At 51.4% G+C, this 22,388-nt stretch overlaps 1 protein-coding gene across 2 annotated transcripts in view; it reads left to right on the forward strand.

Annotated features, from left to right (window-relative positions):
• MYH11 (myosin heavy chain 11) overlaps nucleotides 1-22,388 on the forward strand; it is a 127,420-nt gene that overhangs the window by 90,338 nt on the left and 14,694 nt on the right. For both annotated transcript variants that reach the window (XM_070362630.1, XM_070362631.1), the window contains exons 16-31: nucleotides 1,005-1,198; nucleotides 2,840-2,961; nucleotides 3,084-3,153; nucleotides 3,282-3,442; nucleotides 4,797-4,905; nucleotides 7,291-7,422; nucleotides 7,514-7,720; nucleotides 9,021-9,158; nucleotides 10,342-10,465; nucleotides 10,873-11,044; nucleotides 12,479-12,691; nucleotides 14,595-14,739; nucleotides 18,290-18,496; nucleotides 20,008-20,112; nucleotides 20,201-20,353; nucleotides 20,610-20,858. In XM_070362630.1, coding sequence (XP_070218731.1) covers nucleotides 1,005-1,198; nucleotides 2,840-2,961; nucleotides 3,084-3,153; nucleotides 3,282-3,442; nucleotides 4,797-4,905; nucleotides 7,291-7,422; nucleotides 7,514-7,720; nucleotides 9,021-9,158; nucleotides 10,342-10,465; nucleotides 10,873-11,044; nucleotides 12,479-12,691; nucleotides 14,595-14,739; nucleotides 18,290-18,496; nucleotides 20,008-20,112; nucleotides 20,201-20,353; nucleotides 20,610-20,858 — 2,501 coding nt within the window. The remainder of the gene's footprint in view (nucleotides 1-1,004; nucleotides 1,199-2,839; nucleotides 2,962-3,083; nucleotides 3,154-3,281; nucleotides 3,443-4,796; nucleotides 4,906-7,290; nucleotides 7,423-7,513; nucleotides 7,721-9,020; nucleotides 9,159-10,341; nucleotides 10,466-10,872; nucleotides 11,045-12,478; nucleotides 12,692-14,594; nucleotides 14,740-18,289; nucleotides 18,497-20,007; nucleotides 20,113-20,200; nucleotides 20,354-20,609; nucleotides 20,859-22,388) is intronic.

Raw genomic sequence — 22,388 nt, forward strand, 5'->3', positions numbered from 1 at the left:
GGTCTAATGTCAGTGGAGTTGACCTCCACACCACCACCAACCAGCTGGATACAGTCAACTGTGTGTGTGTGTGTTAGTCGCTCAGTTGTATCCAACTCTTTGTGACCCCATGGACTGTAGTCCACCAGGCTCCTCTGTCCACGGGATGCTCCAGGCAAGAACACTGGAGTGGGTTGCCATCTCCTCCCCCAAGGGATCCCTGTTTTATCTTTCTAAGCTCACCTTACCACTCAAAGTATTGTAGACTTGCACACTTGATCATTATCTGCCTCCTTCTGTTGGAATAACCATAGAATATGAGCTGGGGTCGAGGGGGTACACAGCGTCTGGATTTTGTTCATGTCTGTATGCCCAGGGCCTGGCACACAGAAGGCTCTCAATAAATATTTGTTGGTAGATGAAGGATTGAAGGCAGGCAGGGAGGTAAGCCCTTTGCAGACCTTATTCAATTATTCCTGCCCTAGGAGGTAGATGCTGTTATTACCTCCACTTCCCTGGTGTCTCAGCTGGTAAAGAATCTGCCTGCAATGCAGGAGACCTGGGTTCAATCCCTGGGTTGGGAAGATCCCTTGGAGAAAGGAACGGCTACCCACTCCAGTATTCTGGCCTGGAGAATTCCATGGACTGTCCATGGGGTTGCAAAGAGTCGGACACGACTGAGTGACTCACTTTCACAGAAGGAGAAACTGAGGCACAAAATGGCACCAGGCCAAGGCGGTGGCAAGAACAGGATTTACTCCCAAGTCTCTGTGACAGTGTCGAAGAGAATGTGTTCTTTTAGTCATTCGGGAGTTCTCAGGGTCTCAGAAATACGTAATACTTGGAAAGCAACCCCCGACACCTTCCTTTACCTATCGCTAGAGAGAATGTGGTGGGGGTGGAGGAAAGAACCCCATGAGAATGAGCAGGGGACCTGGGGTCTCCACGCTCCAGGCTGGTCCCCTGGCCTGCTGTGGGGGTGCAGAGCCCCTGGTGGGCTGATGCCACCCTTCATGTGCCCGCAGTGGACCGCATCGTGGGGCTGGACCAGATGGCCAAGATGACGGAGAGCTCGCTGCCCAGCGCCTCCAAGACCAAGAAGGGCATGTTCCGCACGGTGGGGCAGCTGTACAAGGAGCAGCTGGGGAAGCTGATGACCACGCTGCGGAACACCACACCCAACTTCGTGCGCTGCATCATCCCCAACCACGAGAAGAGGGTGAGGCTGCCGCCCCGCTTCTCGGGACATCCTCAGAGTCTGCAGGGAAAGGGGATGCAGGCTGGGCTACAGGGGCAGGAGGAAAGCCAGACCCCCCACCCTGAGGGCTCCATCTGACACAAGTGGGAGGCACTCCTTTCTCGTCCAAGAGGCAGAAGGCAAGAGAGGAAGGGAGAATGCTCCCGGGGACTTTGAGCCCTGGAGTGGCTGCACATGGTATCAGATCACTCGTTCACTAATATTTACTGTAATATTTACAGTAAACATTATTCAGCTAATATTTGCTGAGCTCCCCCTGTGCCAGGTGCTGGGGATTCGGAGCTGGATAGACTGTAGTCCTTGCTGGCAGGTGTCATAATCTAGGCTAGGGGTGCTTAGCTGGGGGGCAATTGTGTGCCCTCCCTTCCCCCACTGGGGAGATTTGGCCATGTCTGAAGGCAGTGGCAACCCATTCCACTGGAAAATCCTACTCTTGCCTGGAAAATCCCATGGACGGAGGAGCCTGGTAGGCTGCAGTCCATGGGGTCGCTAAGAGTCGGACACGACTGAGCGACTTCACTTTCACTTTTCTCTTTCATGCATTGGAGAAGGAAATGGCAACCCACTCCAGTGTTCCTGCCTGGAGAATCCCAGGGACGGCGGAGCCTGGTGGGCTGCCGTCTATGGGGTCACACAGAGTCGGACACGACTGAAGCGACTTAGCAGCAGCAGCAGCCGCAGAAGACATTTTTAACTGAAAGGGGGGCTATAATTGGCATCCAGCGCACAGAAGCCAGGGATGCTGCTAAACATCCTGTAGCACACAGAGCCGCTCCCCCTGCAACCACAGAGAATTATCCAGCCCAAGACGTCCGTAGTGCTGAGTTATGGGAGAGGGGGACACACCAGCTGAGGAGGTCATGTGGTAAATTACGAGAATACCAAAGAGCCAGGGGTCCCACTCAAAACTCAGGGCTCAGAGAAAGCTTCTTAAAGGATGTGAACTCGGTAACTCGGAGGGCAGGGTCGGGAGGGCATCCTAGGCAGAGGGAACAGAATAAGCAAAGACGTGGAGGTGAGACGTGGAGGTGAAGGTCTGGGTGAAGAAACTCCAGGTGGGTCGTTCCGTATTGACCTGTGATGGTGTGAGGCAGGGATGGGGGAGATGAGGCCAGAATGCTGGGCAGGGCTTAGATTGTGGCGTTCCTGGGGTTAACAGGGCTTGGCACTCCTTCTGTAAGATGTTATCAGGGGACGTGCCATGATCAGATTTGCATTTTAGAAACCAACTGAGGCAATGGGAGAGCCAGGACAGGGTGGGAAAACAGTACAAGGCTACTGTGGCCATCAGGGCAGGAGAAGAGGGTGGCGAGTGGATGGCAGTGGTGAGAGAAGTGGGTGGATGGGGAGATGTTTGGGAGGTCGGAGCCATAGAACTGGCGATGGGCAGGAAGCGAGGGAGGGGGAGGTGACAGGGAGGAAGCCTCAGGTGATGCTGGTGCCAACCAGAATGAGAGACGGCACCAGACCCTCAGCTGAGCTCTCACCTGGTGCCCCCAGTGATCCTCCCCATGGGCTGGCGAGGTGGGGCACTGGGCCTGAGATTTGGGGCTTGCTGCTCCCTGAGGCCCCGGCAGCCCACCGCCCTTTGCATCTTTGCAGTCGGGCAAGCTGGACGCCTTCCTGGTGCTAGAGCAACTGCGGTGCAACGGGGTCTTGGAAGGCATCCGAATCTGCCGCCAGGGCTTCCCCAACAGGATCGTCTTCCAGGAGTTCCGCCAACGGTGAGCCTGCCAGGCTGGTGAGGGTGGGGCGGGGGAGCGGGTGCGGGGAGCAGGCTCAGAGGAGGGACAGACTGATGACAACGCAGATGCACTTGGTCGTGACTCCTGCCCTGTGTCTCAAGGTACGAGATCCTGGCCGCCAATGCCATTCCCAAAGGCTTCATGGACGGGAAGCAGGCCTGCATCCTGATGGTGAGCCTGGTCCCCAGCCCCTCCCCAGAAATCCACTTGCAGACCTCCGGGACCCTCCTTAAACACACTTAACCCCCTGCCAAGTGGCAGAGCCGAGAACAGGAACTCTCCCCTCCTTCCTTCCGCAGATCAAAGCCCTGGAACTCGACCCCAACTTGTACAGGATCGGGCAGAGCAAAATCTTCTTCCGAACCGGGGTCCTGGCCCACCTGGAAGAGGAGCGAGACCTAAAGATCACCGACGTCATCATGGCCTTCCAGGCGATGTGTCGCGGTTACCTGGCCAGAAAGTAAAGACCTGCATGCTGTCGCCTCCCTGCAAACACAGACCAGAAGCACAGAATTTCAGGCGGTTTTCTGGCCTCATGTCCTGATCCCTGATTCTAGAGCAGAGGCCATCTGCTCAAAGATGTCACTGATTGAATGGCTGCCTTTTCTTGAGGGGAAGGAAATGCTACCACTTTAAAAATATGTGCTAGTTACAAGGACAGGGCAGGAAGGGCTTAAGACCACGGGCTGTGGAGAGTTAGACATGGGTTCTATTCTGGCTTCCCTGCTTATTTGGTGAAGAACCTTGGGAAAGTTACTTTACCTCTCTGAGCCTCAGGAAAATAAGTATAATCACTCCTGCCTCGTAAACTTGTTTTAATGAGAGGGAGTCAATGAAATACTGCGTATAAACAGTTGAGAACAAAGCTGGTTATCATTTAAGAAGTGTGAGAATATGATAAAGTACCTGAGGAAGGTGTATTGGTATCTATACCCCCATGTCCAAATGGGATTCATAAGGCATGGTCTTGCCCTGGTGCTCCCTCTGTTTTGGGAAACCGGGGCCTGGGTGAGGGCTAGGGTTCCTCCATGAAACTCACACCCCAAACAGGACTGCAGGGGCTGATGGAGTTGCCCTAGTCCAGGGCATGTGTCATCAGGAGGTACAGACCACATACTCATCTGATCGTGTCAAGCTGATTCATTGCCAGGTAGACTCAGGATGGTCAAGGCCAGATCTGGGGAGCGCTTGGTCCTGGGACAGACCTAACCTGTTAAGTGTCATAACTAAATTCTCTGTTGTCACCACTCCCACTTGCAGACTGACTGGGGAGATTTTATTCTTCAAGTTCACCCACGTCCAAGATGGCAGCCGCAATGGCAGCCAGTCAGAGACAAGAGGATGGTGTTCATTAATAGCCCTTAAATAGGAGGGGTGCTGGTTCTGTGTCAGGCCTGGGAGTTTAAAACACACCCGAGGAAACGATAGGTTTTTCAGACTCTCAGCTTTGGGGAAGATGTGGTACAGATGAGGCTGTTGGATGCCCCTCAGGCATGGTGTAGCATGGGTTGATTTCCTAGGTGTTACCGGGACCACAGATCTGAATTCAGGAAATTTTGTGAGCCTCGGGTCTTCCTTGCCCACTGAGAAAGGCTGTGGCCTCCAGATGATATATACTTGTACTGATGCTCAGAGCTTGCTGGAGAATCTGGGCTAGAGAGAATGGGGGGATGTCCTTGTGCAAGTCTCAAAATCACAAGCCACACAGACGTGTCCTGCTCTCAGGATGCTGCGGGGCTGGATGCTGTGACAGTGCAGTGAGGTGTGTGTTGGGCCGAGCAGGTCTTCTCACGCTTCCACTTCCCTCTCCCCAGGGCCTTTGCCAAGAGGCAGCAGCAGCTGACGGCCATGAAGGTGATTCAGAGGAACTGCGCCGCCTACCTCAAGCTGCGGAACTGGCAGTGGTGGCGGCTCTTCACCAAAGTGAGTGCATCCTCATCCCAAGCCCCCTTCCACCCACCTCTCCCAAGTCCTGGGTCTTCCCTGGGACGCTGCCCACATGGGACTGGAGGTGGTGGATAGCAGGCTTGCAACTGAGAGCTCAAAACCAAACCTTCCCCATTGGCGATTCTCTGGGCTTGAGAAGAGCCCCCTCTTTGGCATGTGGGTTACAGCCGTGACCTTAACCCAGACCCAGAGCACTTCCATCACCACAATGCTATGCTAATGCTAAGTCGCTTCAGTTGTGTCCGACTCTGTGCAACCCCATAGATGGCAGTCCACCAGGCTCTGCCATCCCTGGGATTCTCCAGGCAAGAATACTGGAGTGGGTTGCCATTTCCTTCTCCAATGCATGAAAAAGAAAAGTGAAAGTGAAGTCGTTCAGTCGTGTCCGACTCTTAGCGACCCCATGGACTGCAGCCAACCAGGCTCCTCTGTCCATGGATTTTCCAGGCAAGAGTACTGGAGTGGGGTGCCATTGCCTTCTCTGTCCATCACCACAAGGATCCCTCCTATTGCCCATTTATAGCTCTGCCCACTTCCCTCCACAGTCCCGGCAAGCACAAATGTGTTCCCTATTTCTGTACTTTTGTCATCTCAAGAATATTATGTTAACGGGGTCCCGTAGTTATGTCACTGGGGCTTCCCTGATAGCTCAGTTGGCAAAGAATCTGCCTGCAATGTGGGAGACCCTGGTTCAATTCCTGAGTGGGGAAGACCTGCTGGAGAAGGGATAGGCTACCCACTCCAGTTGTTAGGCTTCCCTTGTGGCTCAGTTGGTAAAGAATCCGCCTGCAATGCAGGAGAGCTGGGTTCAATCCCTGGGTTGGGAAGATCCCCTGGAGAAGAGAATGGCTACCCACTCCAGTATTCTGGCCTGGGGAATTCCATGGACCGTATAATCCATGGGGTCGCAGAGTCGGACACCACTCAGCGACTTTCACTTTGTCACAAAGCATCATTCTCTGGACAGCCCTCCATCCAGCGTGTTGTGTGTATCCACTGTTTGTTTCTCTGGGTACAGCTTGGTCTTGCAGCATCGATGGCTGTTACGAGTCTGTTGGGCAAAGACTTGCTCTGTGGGGACGGACACAGCTTCCTCTTAGGTGCCCTTGAGTCTGTTGATGGGCACAAAGCTTTTCCACTGAGTGACTATGTGTTGAATGGCCACTGTGCACCAGGCGCGTGTGAAGGGCTGGGGATACCCTGGCTTCATGAATATTCTAGGTGAGTGGAGGAGTAGGTGATAGGTAATCGCAGGAAATGATGCCCATGGCAGACTGGGGTCAGTGCAGGAAGGAAACTGCAGTGTATCAAACACGGTTTCCTCTAGTGCCGGGTGGGGCTTGAACACAAGGAGTTAGGAGTCTGCCTGCTGAAGAGCAGTGAGGGGAAGCTGCTTTTTGGAAATGTTCACTCCCATCAACCCAACTTCTGGAAGCTCCTAAAAAAACCACCCGCAATAAAGAAAATAAAAAATGAAGGGCATTCATTTACAAAAGCAAAATTTCAATGCCCAGCCCTGGCAGACTGACTCATAACAGCTCATCCATCAATGGGATACTTTCAATCGCTAAAAATGATGATATTTAAAAATCAAGTTGTAACACTGACGTGACCGCAGGGGTGACAATTATCCTGTCGTTTTTAGTAATAAAAGCGGCACGTAGGGAATTCCCTGATGGTCCAGTGGTTAGGACTCCATGCTTTCGCTGCAGAGGGCCTGGGTTCCATCTCTGGTCTGCAAACTAAGGTCCCTCAAGCCTCATGGCATGGCAAAAAAACTTTCTTAATTAAAAAAACATTTTTTTAAGTACATGTAACGCTGGGCAGCGTGGTCTCGGTGTATTTTTTTAGTGTGCAGGACAAAGGGCTAGAAGGAGATGCTGATAGGGCCAGTAACGGGAGGCAGGATGTGGGGGACTTTCCTCTCCTTTTCCCTTTGGAAGGAAACACAGCAGTTTGTCAGCAGCAGTTCTCACTCAGGATGGGACTAAATGGGGGGAGGCGAGACTTCTCCTGTCACTTTGCACCTCTTCCTGTTGCTCTAGGATTTTTCAGTCTCGGCATATTGGTTGATATTGGCATATGTTGATATTTTGGGATGGGTAATTCTGTGTCACGGAGGCTGTCCTGAGAATTCTAGAATGTTGAGCAGCATTCCTGGCCTCTACGCACCAGATGCCAGTAGCATCCCCCTGCCCACCTAGTTGTGACAGCTAACACCGTCCCCAGAAACTGCCAAATATCCTGAGGGGCTGCAGGTGGAATAAAATTGTCCCTGGCCGAGAACCATTGATTTACTTACTATGAGAGTGTATCCCTTGTGCCATGGAGACAACTGATGGGCTGACCCTCTGTGTGCAGGTGAAGCCCCTGCTGCAGGTGACTCGGCAGGAGGAGGAGATGCAAGCCAAGGAGGATGAGCTGCAGAAAACCAAGGAGCGGCAGCAGAAGGCCGAGAGCGAACTCAAGGAGCTGGAGCAGAAACACTCGCAGGTACCGGCCCGGGAGCCTGGCTGACGCTGCAGAGGGCAGGCCGCCTGCCCCCGTGGGGCTCACCACCTGTCTCCCCGCCCCCTGCCTGCAGCTGACGGAGGAGAAGAACCTGCTGCAGGAGCAGCTGCAGGCGGAGACGGAGCTGTACGCCGAGGCCGAGGAGATGCGGGTCCGGCTGGCAGCCAAGAAGCAGGAGCTGGAGGAGATCCTGCACGAGATGGAGGCCCGCCTGGAGGAGGAGGAAGACCGGAGCCAGCAGCTGCAGGCAGAACGGAAGAAGATGGCCCAGCAGATGCTGGTAAGGCGCTGCGGGGGCTGCCCTCGGTGGTGCCAAAACCCTTGACTCTCGCTGCAGACCTGTGAGGTGCATCTGATGATGTGTGTCCCCACTGGACTGAGATAGAGACTCAGGCTTGGAGAGGAGCAGCCCTCTGCCTACACAGGTCTCCTTGGGAGCCTGCTATGTCCTGCTGCCCTGCCTTCCATGCGCAAACACGTTTCTCCTAATAGCCACCCTGTGTGAGGGGTAATTGTATCAGTAAGCTACTGCTGCAGAACAAAAAGCTCCAAGACTCAGCAGCTTAGAAATAAGAAGCATTTAGGACTTCTCTGCTGGACCAGTAGTAAGAATCTCCTGCCAGTGCAGGGGGACACGGGTTCGCTCCCTGGCCCAGGAAGATCCCACGTGTTGTGGGGCCTGTGTGCCACAACTACTGAGCCGCACTCCAGAGCCCGTGAGCTGTAATTGCCGAGCCCACATGCCAAAGCTGCTGAAGCCCACATGCCTAGAGCCTGTGCTCTGCAGCAAGAGAACCCACCGTGATGAGAAGCCCACACACCACAACCAGAGAAAGCTGGACCCAGCACACCCGAAAATAAATAAATTTAAAAATATATTTTTTTTGGTAAATGAAATACTAAACATTTATCTCCCACAGTCATGACTCTGAGAGTGGCTTAGCTGAATGATTCTGGCTTAGAGCTTCTCATGAGATTGCAGTTGTGATGTCAGCCTGGGCTGCAGTCTTCTGAAGGCTTGACTGGGCCTTGAGGATCCCCTTCCAGGGGTGAGTGAGCCGTCACTCACATGGCTGTAGGCAGGAGACCTCAGTTCCTTGTTCCGTGGGCTTCTCCACAGGGCTGCTCGGGTGTCCTCACAGTATGGCAGCTTGCTTTCCCTGGACAGAGCGAATGGAGGGAAAACAGGGGAGGAAGCTGCAATGCCTCCTATAGCCTAGTCTCTGACTTACACACGCCATCGCTTCCTCTTGATTTTGTTAGAAGCAAGTCATTAAGCCCAGCTGACATTCAAGGGGAGAAGAATTACACTCCACCTGTTGAAGGGAAGAGTATCAAAGAATTTGTGGACATATTTTTAAAACCACCATGGTATCTATTCTCCCCACTTTACAGATGAGGAGACTGAGGCTCCACAAAGCAAAGTGGTTTACTCAGACCTTTTCTTTCTGATGAAAAGAGACTGCAGAGCACTGCAGGGAGCCATGAGGTCCAGCCTCTGTATCCATGAGTCCCCAGAGCTCCGGGAGAGTAGATTTTGGGTTAAACAAGGCTGTAATTCTTTTCCCTCCCCCACAAAGGACCTGGAGGAACAGCTGGAGGAAGAGGAAGCTGCCAGGCAGAAGCTACAACTTGAGAAGGTCACAGCTGAGGCCAAGATCAAGAAACTGGAGGATGATATTCTGGTCATGGATGATCAGAACAATAAACTGTCAAAAGTGAGTGGGTTTGGACGTCCCTGGTGGTCCAGTGGTTAGACTCCACTGCATGGGGGAGTGGGTTCAGTCCCTAGTCAGGGAACTAAGATCCCACATGCCCTGGAATGTGGCCAAAAATTAAAAAAAGTGAGTGGGGTTGAGTGTCTGGATTAAAATGACAGGCTCATCAGGACTATGGATACCTTCAGATACCTTCCCTTTTTTAGCCAGGTACAAGGAATTAAAGGCCAAACAAGCAGTTATCTCTGGTGCTGATGTGGCAGCCTTGTGGCCACTGTCAGGATGCAAGCATGCCATGGATGGGGTCCCTGGTGGTCCCAACAGTGCCAGGGCCACCGTGGAGCAAGCGTCAGGAACACCACAACCAATGCAACCCCCAAGTTGTGCAAGGGAGGGCGGGCAATGTGCCTGAGACCAGGGGGCCCCCCCTCACATTCTCACCACCCACTTCCAGTTCCTAACAGAGGACCAGCTGTACTGGTATTGAGGGGCTTCTGGGATGTGAGACTTTCAGCCCCCAAACCAGAAAAGTCCCAAGATGAGTCGGTCACCCTAGTCAGTATCCACTAAGCAGCCCCACTGTGAGTGGACTGCCTTTAGTCCTGGATGCCAGCTGGGCACTGACTGTGAGACAGGCTTGGTGTCAGGGGCAGGGTGTGCACGGTGCAGGAGAACCTAATCCTCGAAGGGCTTATGTTCTAGAGAGACAACAAGTAGATGATTGTACAAGCAACCAGTAATTGCCATCATGATTGCTACCCTCTTCTAAGAGCAGAGCACTAGGGGATGGAGGTGGGGCATTCAGGGAAGGCTTCCTGGAGGAGGTGACATTTCAGTGGAAACCTGAAGAATGAGGAGCAGTTAGAGGGGGTGGAGGCACATCCCAGACAGATGGTCCCGCCTGTTTGCAAGGGCCCTGAGGCCTGTGGTAAGAAAGGAAAGAGGGCCCCTTGGCTGGGACATGAAGTTGAGGGGTGGAGGGGCCTGAGGTGGGGAGTGGCTAGTCTTTGGAAAGCATTATTGTTGAGGAACTTATTTTTCCCCCTTTAAAACTCTAGGTTGCATTTGGTTATAGTGTAGATTATCCTTTCAACTGTTTATCTGGAAGTTACTAACAGTGAAACATAGGCCCCAGAGAAAAGGAAAAAAACTAATGATATTTCTTTTTCTTTTCCCTCAAAAGGAGCGAAAACTCCTTGAAGAGAGGATTAGTGACTTAACAACAAATCTTGCAGAAGAGGAAGAAAAAGCCAAGAATCTTACCAAACTGAAAAACAAGCACGAATCTATGATTTCAGAACTGGAAGGTAAAATGGCTTCTGGCGAGGTTCTGAGGGGATATTTTATTTTATTTTTTGTTAACACCAAAACCATTTTGTATTGGGGTATAGCCACTTAACAATGTTGTGATAGTTTCAGGTTAACAGTGAAGGGGGTTATTTTAAAAGTAGGAAAATAAGACAGGACATTTGAGAATGGTGGATTACAGCAGGAAAGAGACAGTTCTACCTGGCTGCCTGCTCACCCTTAGGGAACACACACATTCATTCTAGAAGATGCTTGGCACCAGGGCTGACTTTCCTTCCACAAGAGCGTGGTGCGGGTGGGATGGTTCCTGTGTGTGTGTGTGTGTGAAGTGCCCGAGCAGGAAGGCTCGTCCTCCAGGGGTTTCTTGGGTAGTGTCCACCCCTGAAGGGCCCTGGCTTTTGCGCAGTGCGGCTGAAGAAGGAGGAGAAGAGCCGGCAGGAGCTGGAGAAGCTCAAGAGGAAGCTGGATGGGGAGGCCAGCGACTTGCACGAGCAGATCGCAGAACTGCAGGCGCAGATCGCCGAGCTCAAGATGCAGCTGGCCAAGAAGGAGGAGGAGCTGCAGGCGGCCCTGGGCAGGTACAAGGCCGCCGCGGGCAGGTCCAGTGTGTGCGTGTGCCCCAGGGCCCCTGCCGGCCTGCAGGGGGGGGGCGCCTGGCCCTCCTCCTCCTCCAGGCAGGCCTCCATCTCACGTGAAGTGGCCCCGCCCTGGCCGCCCAGGTGCCTTGCGGGAACCTCGCCTTTGGCCTTCTTCTCTCCCTACCAAGCTCATCCTCTCTACTGCCACTGTGCCCGCCTCTTGGGTGCCCATCCTTCGTCATCTGCACCCCAGCCCTGGATTTCTGGTTGCACAAAGAAGCCGTTCCATGGGCACCACAAACACCACGTGTCTGAGGCTGGGAGGACCCTGCTGTCCCCGGCTGTCTCCCTCTGAGGCCCCTCTTTATGTGAACACCAGTCTCCTCCCGAGCTTTTGCCCCTTCTCTTCCCGCCCAGGGTACAGCAGACTCGGCCCGTTCCATGTGGGGTGTCCCCCGCCCACTTTTCTGCACCTCCTTCTCCCAGCTCGGAGCTGGGGGTGCTCTAACAGCCTCCCCGGGGGCCTAAGAGCAGCGACTCACAGTTACTTACCTGCTCCCCGTGTGCTGAGCTCTGCTCGAGCGGTGTCTTTACCAACGCCTGGCCGGATGTGCTGCTGCACCTCCAGTCACTGAGGAGGAAGCTGGGCCAGGGGAGGTGAAGGAACCTGGGCCAGTCGCCTGGCTTTGGAGAGACGGGCTGGGAGTCGCTTTCGGTTGGTCCCCTGGCCAGCTCTCTCTCAGCTGGTTTGTGCCAGGCGACAGTGCTAGGGTGATGGGCCACCTCGTGTCTTCCCTCCACTGGTCCCCTTCCATCCACTGTGGACGAAACTGGAAGCAGCCCCACCGTGGTCAGGAGGGAGCTCCCTTCCATTCTTTCAGATCAAGGCTCCCCTCTCCCACCCTGACCAGATCAAGGCTCCCCACCTCCCACCCTGACCCGCAGTCACCGTCTCCCCTGGTGTTAACATCCCCACCCCCAACAAGCAGTGCCTGGCCAAGCACTTTGCAAATGGAAGGAAGAATCAACCAGTAGTTACTGGGGAGGAACACTTGCCTGACACTCAGAAAGCATCTGTTGGGCTCCTGCTGGGGACAAGGCACCATGCTGAGACAGTGCAAAGCACTCTCTGTCTGTGTCTCTGTCTGTTTCTGCCTCACTTTCACACACACACACACGCACACACACACACACGTGCAGCACAACCTGTTTTCTTACATCAGCCCTCGGAAACTACAGCCTGCATGAACCTCCAAGCAGTCCAACATGGCAAGAAGGGGCCTTGTGTGTCTCGGGACCTGAATAGAACATGTTCTGATATCTGTGGAACCCAAATGACTGCTTCCAGAAAACCATTTTCGGCGACCTCGTGGGATGAACAGCAGGGGGCCTAGGGACCCCAGGGTCTTAGTTCCGGTGATCTGTCCCTGGCAGGCTGGACGACGAAATGGCTCAGAAGAACAATGCCCTGAAGAAGATCCGGGAGCTGGAAGGTCACATCTCAGACCTCCAGGAGGACCTGGACTCAGAACGGGCCGCGAGGAACAAGGCGGAGAAGCAGAAGCGGGACCTGGGGGAGGAGCTGGAGGCGCTGAAGACGGAGCTGGAAGACACGCTGGACAGCACGGCCACCCAGCAGGAGCTCAGGTGAGGAGCCCCCACCTGGCCGGCCGGCCGCTCGGATGGGTCAGGACGGCTGGTGGAAAGGGGCAAACCCACACAGATCCTGAGTCACGGGGCTCCTCAGGCCCTGCGTTTATCGTGCTGATTGCATTTTGCTTTAACTGATGTAAGCATGCTTAATTTTTTTTTTTAATTTTGTTGAAATATAGTTGATTTACAATGTCATGTTAGTTTCAGGTATACAGCAAACTGATTCAGTTCTGTTCTTAACAAAAAGGACATCTCAGAAAACTGAGTAATAAATATTTCTGTCTAATTAAGCCACATGGATACCTAAAAGGGCTCGCATATCTTCCTACCCTGGAGATGATTAGCTACTTGGCATTTGGGAGTTTCCTGTTACCCAAAGAGGGTAATTGGAAAAACTGGATTTTTTAATTATTTGAAAATACTAATAATTTATTATAGATGTTATAAATACTAACATCAAATCTAAATATAATAAAACATTTTAATATGTCGGAACCATGAAAATCAACTGGTAAATTAAGCATGCTTATTTTTTAAATTTATTTGTTTTTAATTGAAAGATGATTGCTTTACAATATTGTGTTGGCTTCTGCCATACATCAGCATGAATCGGCCATAGGTATGCATATGTCCCCTCCTCGTGAACCTGCCTCCCACCTCCCACCCCATCCTACCCCTATAGGTTGTTACAGAGCCCCAGTTTGAGTTCCTTGAGTCATACAGCAAATTCCCGCTGGCTGTCTATGAGACATATGGCAGTGTGTATGTTTCCATGTTACTCTCTCCATTCGTCCTACCCTCTCCTTTCCTCACCCCTTCCCGTGTCCATAGTCTGTTCTCCATGTCTAATCATGCTTATTTTTTAATCTTGTCTTACATCACAGTAGGAGGATATACTCAATTAGAGAATGACTTGAAAACTGTAGGAAAGTTAGATACCAAAAGCATTGACCCCAGTCCCACCACGGTTAACACTTTGGGGAATTTCATTCCTGTCTTTTCCGGAGTGTGTATAAGTTTTGCATTAAATTTTCAAAATAACATTTATCAGATCGGTCTTCACTTGATGTGTCACTGCTGGCTAACTGACAATACCCAACCAAAAAGCAGAAACAAAAACGGGTCACCTGCCAGATAATGAATGCTGACTTCAGTGAAACTAGGTCATTTATTTATTCAGCAAACACACAAGTGTGTGTTGAGTGCACCCTGTGTCAAGTGCTGTGCTAACATGGAGATTTACTTCCCACATTTTGGGTTTTGTGCTACATCACTTAGCTGGGCCTAGAAGCCAGCACAACTTTCTACCCCCTTTGCACTGGCCCAGAGCAGTGGCTCATAGCAGTGAACTCAGACTGTTTGGGTTCAAATTCTTGGTCAGTCACACGATGGTTTTAATACCTTGGGCAAGCTGCTCACTCTTTCTTAGCTTTTGTTCCCTCATCTGTAAAACAGAAATAATGATACACTTGCCTCTAAAGGTCACTCTGAATATTCTATTCACTCTGAATATTCTATCAGATGACATATACCCAGAACTTAGGTCAGAGCTTGGCACATAGCGTATCCTCAGAAAGTAAAGCTAATGTTAATATTTACAGAACAGTCTGCAACTCACTTTGCATTCTTCCAACAATATCATGTGTTTTATTTTGTGTATTTGTTTGTCGGCCCTGGGAGATTCTGGGAGGTAGCATGCTCCTCTTTTTTATGGCTACCTCCTTGTTTTGAGGAAATTCCAGGTCCAGAGAGGTTAGGTGACTCACCCGAGGTCACACAGCTTGGGAGGGATAGTGACAAAGACTTCAGTTCCAGGTCCCGGGAGACCCCTCGCGCCTCTGCACTGAGGCCCGTCTCTGTCTCCTCGGCTGCCAGCCTCTGTGTTCTTGCTGCCCAGGGCCAAGAGGGAGCAGGAGGTGACGATGCTGAAGAAAGCCCTGGACGAGGAGACACGGTCCCACGAGTCTCAGGTGCAGGAGATGAGGCAGAAGCACACCCAGGTGGTGGAGGAGCTCACTGAGCAACTGGAGCAGTTCAAGAGGGTGAGTCGCCGTAGCTTTCTGGTGACAACAAAATGCGAAGAACAATGTGTCAGCAGCTTCAGGTAACTACACGCGAGTGTCTGCACGAAGACCAGTAACAAGCTGCGGCGATCCTAATGAGAGTGACGGCACCCAGCATTTATGCTTACTGAATATTACGTTGACTAATCTTTCCTACCACCCACTGGGATGGGTACAATGAAGCCCCTTTGACACGAGAAGGAACTGAGGTCCAGAGTACCTAAAGGCCACACAGCTATTGACAGAGTCCCAGCAGTCTGCTCTGGCGTGCATGCATGCTCAAGTCGCTTCAGTCATGTCTGACTCTTTGCAATCCCGTGGACTGTAGCCCGCCAGGCTCCTCTGTCCATGGAATTCTCCAGGCAAAAATACTGGAGTGGACTGCCGTGCCCTCCTCCAAAGGATCTTCCCAACTGAGGGTTCGACCTGTATCTCCTGCAGTGGCAGGCGGATTCTTTACCACCAGAGCCACCTGGGAAGCCCTGGCTCTGGACTCATCTTGTAGCCTCTCCAGGGCAGGGTCTCCAGGTAGGCCCTTGTGGATAAGCAGAGTTTAGCAAAATTCTGGGAAAGTAACTGAACACTGAGGACAGTCTAGCCATCTTCATTTCTGTGCAGAGTGGAGCAAGACTGTCATCATTTGAGTGGCAAGACAGTGCTCCATGGTTAGTTTGGGAATGGCTAGATCTAATCTTCCTCTGATGCTTGGCTATTTGGGGGTGCACAGAATCTGAGGCAGTTAACTAGCACTAAAATTCTGTGTATCCGGAACTTCCTCTTGCTTTGGAGAATGTCCTTGTGTTTCATTCCCAGGGAAGAGATTTTTAGCTTATGACATCCTGCTAGGTGTCTTCTCTAAAAGTCTGAATTATACCATCCGTGCTCCAGCTTTCCTCCAGAACTTTCTAGACTGAATGGCTGTTGTGTTACCTAAGAATTGTTGGTGTTGGCATTAGCTTCTATCGCCAGTCAAGATAAATGTTCTTCAGGACTCCCCTGGGGATCCAGTGGCTAAGGCTCTGGGCTCCCAATGCTGGGGGCCTGGGTTTGATCCCTGATCAAGGAACTTGATCCCACGTGCCTCAACTAAAAAGATCCCGCATACCACAAGAAAGATGATCCCAGGTGCTGTAACTAAGACCCTGACTCAGCCAAATTCACCAGGGAATCCCAACTAAGACCCAGCTCAGCCAAATCAATAAATATTAAAAAAAAAAAAAGATAAATATTCTTCCATGAGCTGGTTCACCACCAGTTCGATCATAATCTCAGAATTTTCCCATACATTTAATAACGGCTGCAACCCCTGTATGGCATTGAGTATATGCCACTATTCCAAAGTTTTACAGGCACCAACTCATTTAATCCCACCGTGACCTTTGCTAAAATGCACATCTCCAGGCCCCACACTGAAACGCACTGTCCCTGACTATACACCCTCACGCTCCAAGTGGAGAAAAGCTACCTGTTTGTGTTACCTTGTCAGTCGTCACGTGGGGTCTGAATATGAACCTTGGGCATTTTGTCAGTTCTTTTGTGTTGGACAAATAAGATCTTGCTAGTTTCATCTATAACATGTATTTCTCCTTTCAACTGTCTTTTCTTTATTATATTCAGAAGGTTTTTTTTTTTTTTGGCCATGCCCTGTGACATGAGGGATCTTAGTTCCCTGACCAGGGATCAAGTCTGAGCTCCTTGCATTGGAAGCATGGAGTCCTAACCACTGGATCACCGGGGAAGTTCCCAGAAATTATTTTTTAGTTAATTAATGATTTACTTTTGGCTGCGCTGGGTCTTTGCAGCCGCACTCAGGCTTTCTCCAGTTGTGGCACATGGGGGCTCCTCTCTAGTTGCAGTGCGCAGGGCTTCGCAGTGTGATGGCTTCTCTTGTCGTGGAGCAGAGGCTCTAGGGCGTGCGAGCTTCAGTGGTTGTGGCTCGTGGGCTTGGTTGCCCTGGGCCGTACACGGAGTCTTCCTGGACCAGGGATGGAACCAGTGACCCCTGCATTGGCAGGTGGACTCTTAACCACTGGACCACCAGGAAGTCCCCCAGAAAGTTTTATTGTGATCGAAGTTGAATCCAAATGGGCTTTTCCCACCGATGGAGTAATAAGTCCTCCAGACAGTGGTAAGGTACATGTGTCACTTTTACTGTAAGTTTGGAAAGCTAACTGACCAGCGCTGAGCCAGGTGGTCATCCGAGATGAGCAGGCGCTGGAGGCCTCTTTGCAGAGACTCAGCTGTTGTGGCCATCCATGCCTGACCTGAGCAGGAGGGGGCTCACAACGCCTGCCCACCATCTCAGGAGCACTGAAAAGGGAGACTGTTTTACCTCTAGCAATGTTTCAGATTGTTGGTGAAAACTCATAGTATTGTTCCTACCTCGACTCCCCTTACACGTGTATAGTCACCACCATTCTGGGAAAAAGGTTTTAGGGGAGCCCAGGTCCCGTGAGGTCCCCCAGGGTCCTTGATATCAACCTGCACTGTTGCCTTAAGAAGCACTTTGTCCCTGTCTGGGGTCCTGGCAGCATTAAATGGACTTCGTCACCAGAGGACTGGCTTCTGAGGGTCCCTGGACACTGCACAGACGGGCCCAGGAGCTGAGGGTGAGCCCACTGTTGCGTTCTCCACTCTCGGGACCCACACACTTTCTTCTGGTTTTTCCCCCAAACACTTTTTTTCTTAGAGAAACTCATATGCCTACAAGAGCTGTTTAGATAAAATAGCTTTCTCTAAACTTTCACAGAAATGGCAGTGTACATCCAATGATAAATCAATGGATGAGAGGGAGTGGTGGGGCCTGGGGCTGAGTGGAGTGTGACTGCCCTGTTTACAGGGCCAGCTGCTACTCAGATCCAGATGATTGCTCTCGCAGAGGAAGGCAAGACCTCTGTTTCCAGATCTTTACTTTTTTTTTTGGAAGTCAGACTTTAAATAGAGATGTATGCAGCAAAATTCACCAACTTTAAGTGTATATATTTCAGTGAATTTTGACAAATTATTTAACCACCACCCAATCATGAAATAGAACATTCGATTTTTCAAATGAGAAGCTGGGAACCCAGATTTTTATGTGATATTGCTTTTTATTTACCTGACTGTGCCAGGTCTTAGTTGTGGCATGTGAGATCTAGTTCCCCAACCAGGGATCAGACCCAGGCCCCCTGCATTGGGAGCGCTGAGTCCTAGCCACTGGACCACCAGGGACGTCCCTGTGTAATATTTCTTTATTAAAATGTTAAAAGGTATAACATGGATCAAATAGGATGTGATGGCAGGGTTGATGCAGCCTGGGGGATGCTAGTTAGCAACCTCTGAGCTTCAGGAAAACAGTCTAAAAAGTCTTACTGGGGATTGTGTGCTCCTCACTGCCCCGAGTCCCTCCCCTGAGGTGGGGAGCACAGGTCCCCGGACCTACCGAGGGAGGGGGAAGCAAAGAAATGGACCGCTAGCGCAGGTCCTTATCTTAAAACACTCTCCCAGCCATGGCCCTAATGCCTCCCTTCCCCTCTGCTTCTCTGGCTAGGCCAAGGCCAACCTGGACAAGAACAAGCAGGCGCTGGAGAAAGAGAACGCGGAGCTGGCCGGAGAGCTGCGAGTCCTGAGCCAGGCCAAGCAGGAGGTGGAACACAAGAAGAAGAAGCTGGAGGTGCAGCTGCAGGAGCTGCAGTCCAAGTACAGCGACGGGGAGAAGGTCCGGGCCGAGCTCAACGACAAGGTCCACAAGCTGCAGGTGAGGCGGCTTCGTTGGGACCGTCTCTGAAGGATGAGTTTCTTCCAGCTAACGAAGCCTCTGTTCATTTCCCTGAGTTACATTCCTCAGGGAGATGATATGGTTGCCTTATTCAATTTAACCTCTAAAAACTCCTACCTGCTCATTCAAAATGAGTATTTTTTGAGTGCCTGCTGTATGCCAGGTGCTGTGTTTAATCCTGAGATACAACAGCAAGGAAGAAGACAAACACTGTCCCTGCCCCTGGAGAACTCCAGCCCTGTGCGGGGAAAGACGTTAATAATCATGCAGATGAATATGAAATGATGCTGGGAAGCAGAGACACATACTGCAATGAATATAAATAATACAAGGGCCTGAGCCTGTGGGAGGAGGAGTCAGGGAAGGCTTCCCTAAGAAGGATGTATAGCCTGACAGATAAGAAGTCTGTCTACTTATAGACAGGGAATAGCATGTGCAAAGGCTCAGGACTAAGTGAGAAGTCAGAAGAGATCATGTAAGGCCAGTAGAGCCAGAATGATAAATCTGATGGACGATAGGGGATGGTGGGGACTGGGGCCAAGTGGAGTTTACAGGACAGGGAAGGTATGTGGCATAAAGTGGGACTGGAGCAGGTTGGGGCCAGAAGACAGGAGTGACGGGAAACCACTGATGGGTTTTAAGCTGAAGAGTGACATGGTCTGTTGGTCTTTGGTCTTGATTAGCTTTGAACAGACATTTGGGCTGACTTTCCATTCATGGAATATGGCCTACCTTTTGATAAATATTTAATGCGCTTAGAGCCTGGGACAAGAGTACAGGACAGCACGAAGTATGAGTTTTTCCACACACAGCTGAGCACAGGGGTTTTGCTGTCCTAACACAAACAACATCCTGGAGGAGTGAAGATCATTTATATCCTCAGTGTAAATGGGAGGAGGATGGATGGAGGGCTGGTGTCTCCAAAAGGACTTGTTCAGAGATACCAGGGCTTGGAGTAAAAGGCAGAGGAAAGGTAGAGAGAGCTTTCTACCTGTAGTGCCCGCGTCTATGGTTTTGCTGTAAGGGTCAGTGAAAGGGCAAAGAGCAGGGGTGAGGAAGAGGGGTGGTAGGGACAGGACCTTTGGATGTGGAGGTGCCCTTTGCAGCCTCTTCCCCCACTTTAGGGATTGGGTGAGTCCAGACCACCACTCAGTATCTGGACCTGCAAACCTGCTCTTCATGCTTGCCAACCTTGGCAAGGCTCCAGGATCCATGTGGAGGGCTCAGGGCCCAATTAGTACAGTCTAACCACAGTATAACAGGGCTCTTACAGGGTCTCGGAACCAGAGGCTACCAGAGATTGCAACTTGTAGGGATGTCCTTCCCTCCCCTAGGGGGCCATGGAGTGACCATGACCAGGCCCCTTAGCTCATGGGAACCTCTCAATCAGTCGACACCCCAAGGCCGATCACTGAGTACAGAGAGCCCCTCTTACTTAAGGACAATCCTGTCCTGGATGATCCAACTAACCAGTCTCTGGGTGCCCACAGAATGAAGTGGAGAGTGTCACAGGGATGCTCAACGAGGCAGAGGGCAAGGCCATCAAACTGGCCAAGGACGTGGCGTCCCTTGGGTCCCAGCTCCAGGACACCCAGGTGGGTATCGGGCCACGTCATCTGGAGGCACCTGGGGTACGGCCTTCCTGGGGGTGGGCTCCTGGACTTCTGCGTGTCCTTTCTGTAGGAGCTGCTTCAAGAAGAAACCCGGCAGAAACTCAACGTGTCCACCAAGCTGCGCCAGCTGGAAGACGAGAGGAACAGCCTGCAGGAACAGCTGGACGAGGAGATGGAGGCCAAGCAGAACCTGGAGCGCCACATCTCAACCCTGAACATCCAGGTGCCCACTGTGTGTCTTTGCCCTGGAGGGTAGATCAGTGGCTCGGATGTGATTTTGATAGAACGGTGGCACCATTTTGCTTGACTCACTGGCTCCCCCTGCTGTTGAGTTTCTTCCATGGTGCCATTTTGCTTGGCTCACCAGCTCTCCCTGCTGTTGATTTTATTCAATGATGGTCGTGGCTTCTCAGGGGCACAGGGCTGGGACTCCCTTATCCCCGCCTCCTCTCATCCCACCCTGGACACTGCCTTTTCAGCTCTCCGACTCGAAGAAGAAGCTGCAGGACTTTGCCAGCACCGTGGAATTGCTGGAAGAGGGTAAGAAGAAGTTCCAGAAGGAAATCGAAAGCCTGACCCAGCAGTACGAGGAGAAGGCAGCTGCTTATGACAAACTGGAAAAGACCAAGAACAGGCTTCAGCAGGAGCTGGACGACCTGGTCGTCGATTTGGACAACCAGCGACAACTGGTGTCCAACCTGGAAAAGAAGCAGAAGAAGTTTGATCAGGTAGGGGCTGGAGGGCCCTCCCCTCTGCTCACGGAGCCTGGCTGGGGGGCGGGGGTCCGGGTCTGGGGAACATCTGGCGTGGCTGCTGCGTGTATGGCAGCATCCCATCCTGGCTTTGCTGGTCACGATGGAAGGCTGGCCGGCTTGGGTGAGGCTCCTCGAGGGGTCAGTGAGGACAGCGGCGAAGCCTCAGTGGCCATGACTTCCCAGGTTCCACCACCACCACAAGGGCCATCTAGAAACCCAGTCGTGCCTTGGGTTCTAGCCCTGATAAGGAATGAGGTTTACTGATTTTACTCACTCAGCGAGTATTTGTTGGGCACCTACTGAGGATTCCAATTAAAGTATCTACCCTTGAAATACCACTGTTCCTTAATATCTCACCACAAAGAATCTTGAGCACACAGCAAAGCAGAAAGCCTTGTACTGTGAACACCTGGGCACTCACCACCTTGATTCAGTCATTAAGGCCTTACCCTGACTTGGGGCTTCCCTGGTGGCTCAGATGGTAAAGGGTCTACCTGGAATGCAGGGACCCTCGTTTGATCCCTGCCTGGGTCAGGAAGATTCTCTGGAGAAGGGAATGGCAACCCACTCCAATATTCTTGCCTGGAGAATTCCATGGACAGAGGAGCCTGGCAGGCTACAGTCTATGGGGTCGCAAAGGGTTGGACATGACTGAATGACTAACACTTCACTGACTTATCACATGCTTTTTTATGAGTGTATTACATCTCTCATTTGTATCTTATCTTTTAGACGCATTTAAAAGCAAATTACAGACAACTGTACATCACCCTCTAGATACTGCCACACTGCATATAAACTAGGGTTCATTTTTCAAAATATTTTTTCTTCCCTTGAAGTAAAATTACACTGAAATACATAAATCTTAAGTATACACTCACTGAGTTCTGATAAATGCATACACCTGTATGACCCAAACTCCTAAATACCAGCTTTTAATATGTGTTACTCAGAATCAATAAATATGGTTTGGTTTACATGTGACTCAGGATTTATTCCAAAAATCAATGTGGGGATGGAATTTTGGGATTCTTCTCTTTTCTACCAGCCATCCCTTCTCTGTGCTGACAGCTTGTTCTTAGTGCTTCTTATCTGCTGGTTCATTATCTGGTCCAGGGTCTGAGACTGCTCTATTATTTTCCCGTCACAAACAGTGGAGAGTTTTTGTGTTGACTGCTGTTGGGAGTCCCTGTTACCTGCCCATCTTTGCTGGACTCTGGCAGTCTGGGTTTTGGATGCTACAGTGAAGACTGCTCTTTCTTTTTGTTGTTTAGTTGCTCAGTCAGGTCCAACTCTCTGCGACCCCTTGCACAGTAGCCCACCAGGCTTTTCTGTCCATGGGATTTCCCAAGCAAGGATACTGGAGTGGGTTGCCAGTTCCTTCTCCAGGGCATCTCCCTGTCCCAGGGATCCAACCCAAGTCTCCTGCATTGGCAGAAGGATTCTTTTCCACTGAGCCACCAGGGAAGCCCCTCTATTTCTAAAGATGAGATTAACGTCAGA

Source organism: Bos mutus, chromosome 25 (genome assembly GCF_027580195.1).
Source record: "Bos mutus isolate GX-2022 chromosome 25, NWIPB_WYAK_1.1, whole genome shotgun sequence".
Lineage (NCBI taxonomy): Eukaryota > Metazoa > Chordata > Mammalia > Artiodactyla > Bovidae > Bos > Bos mutus.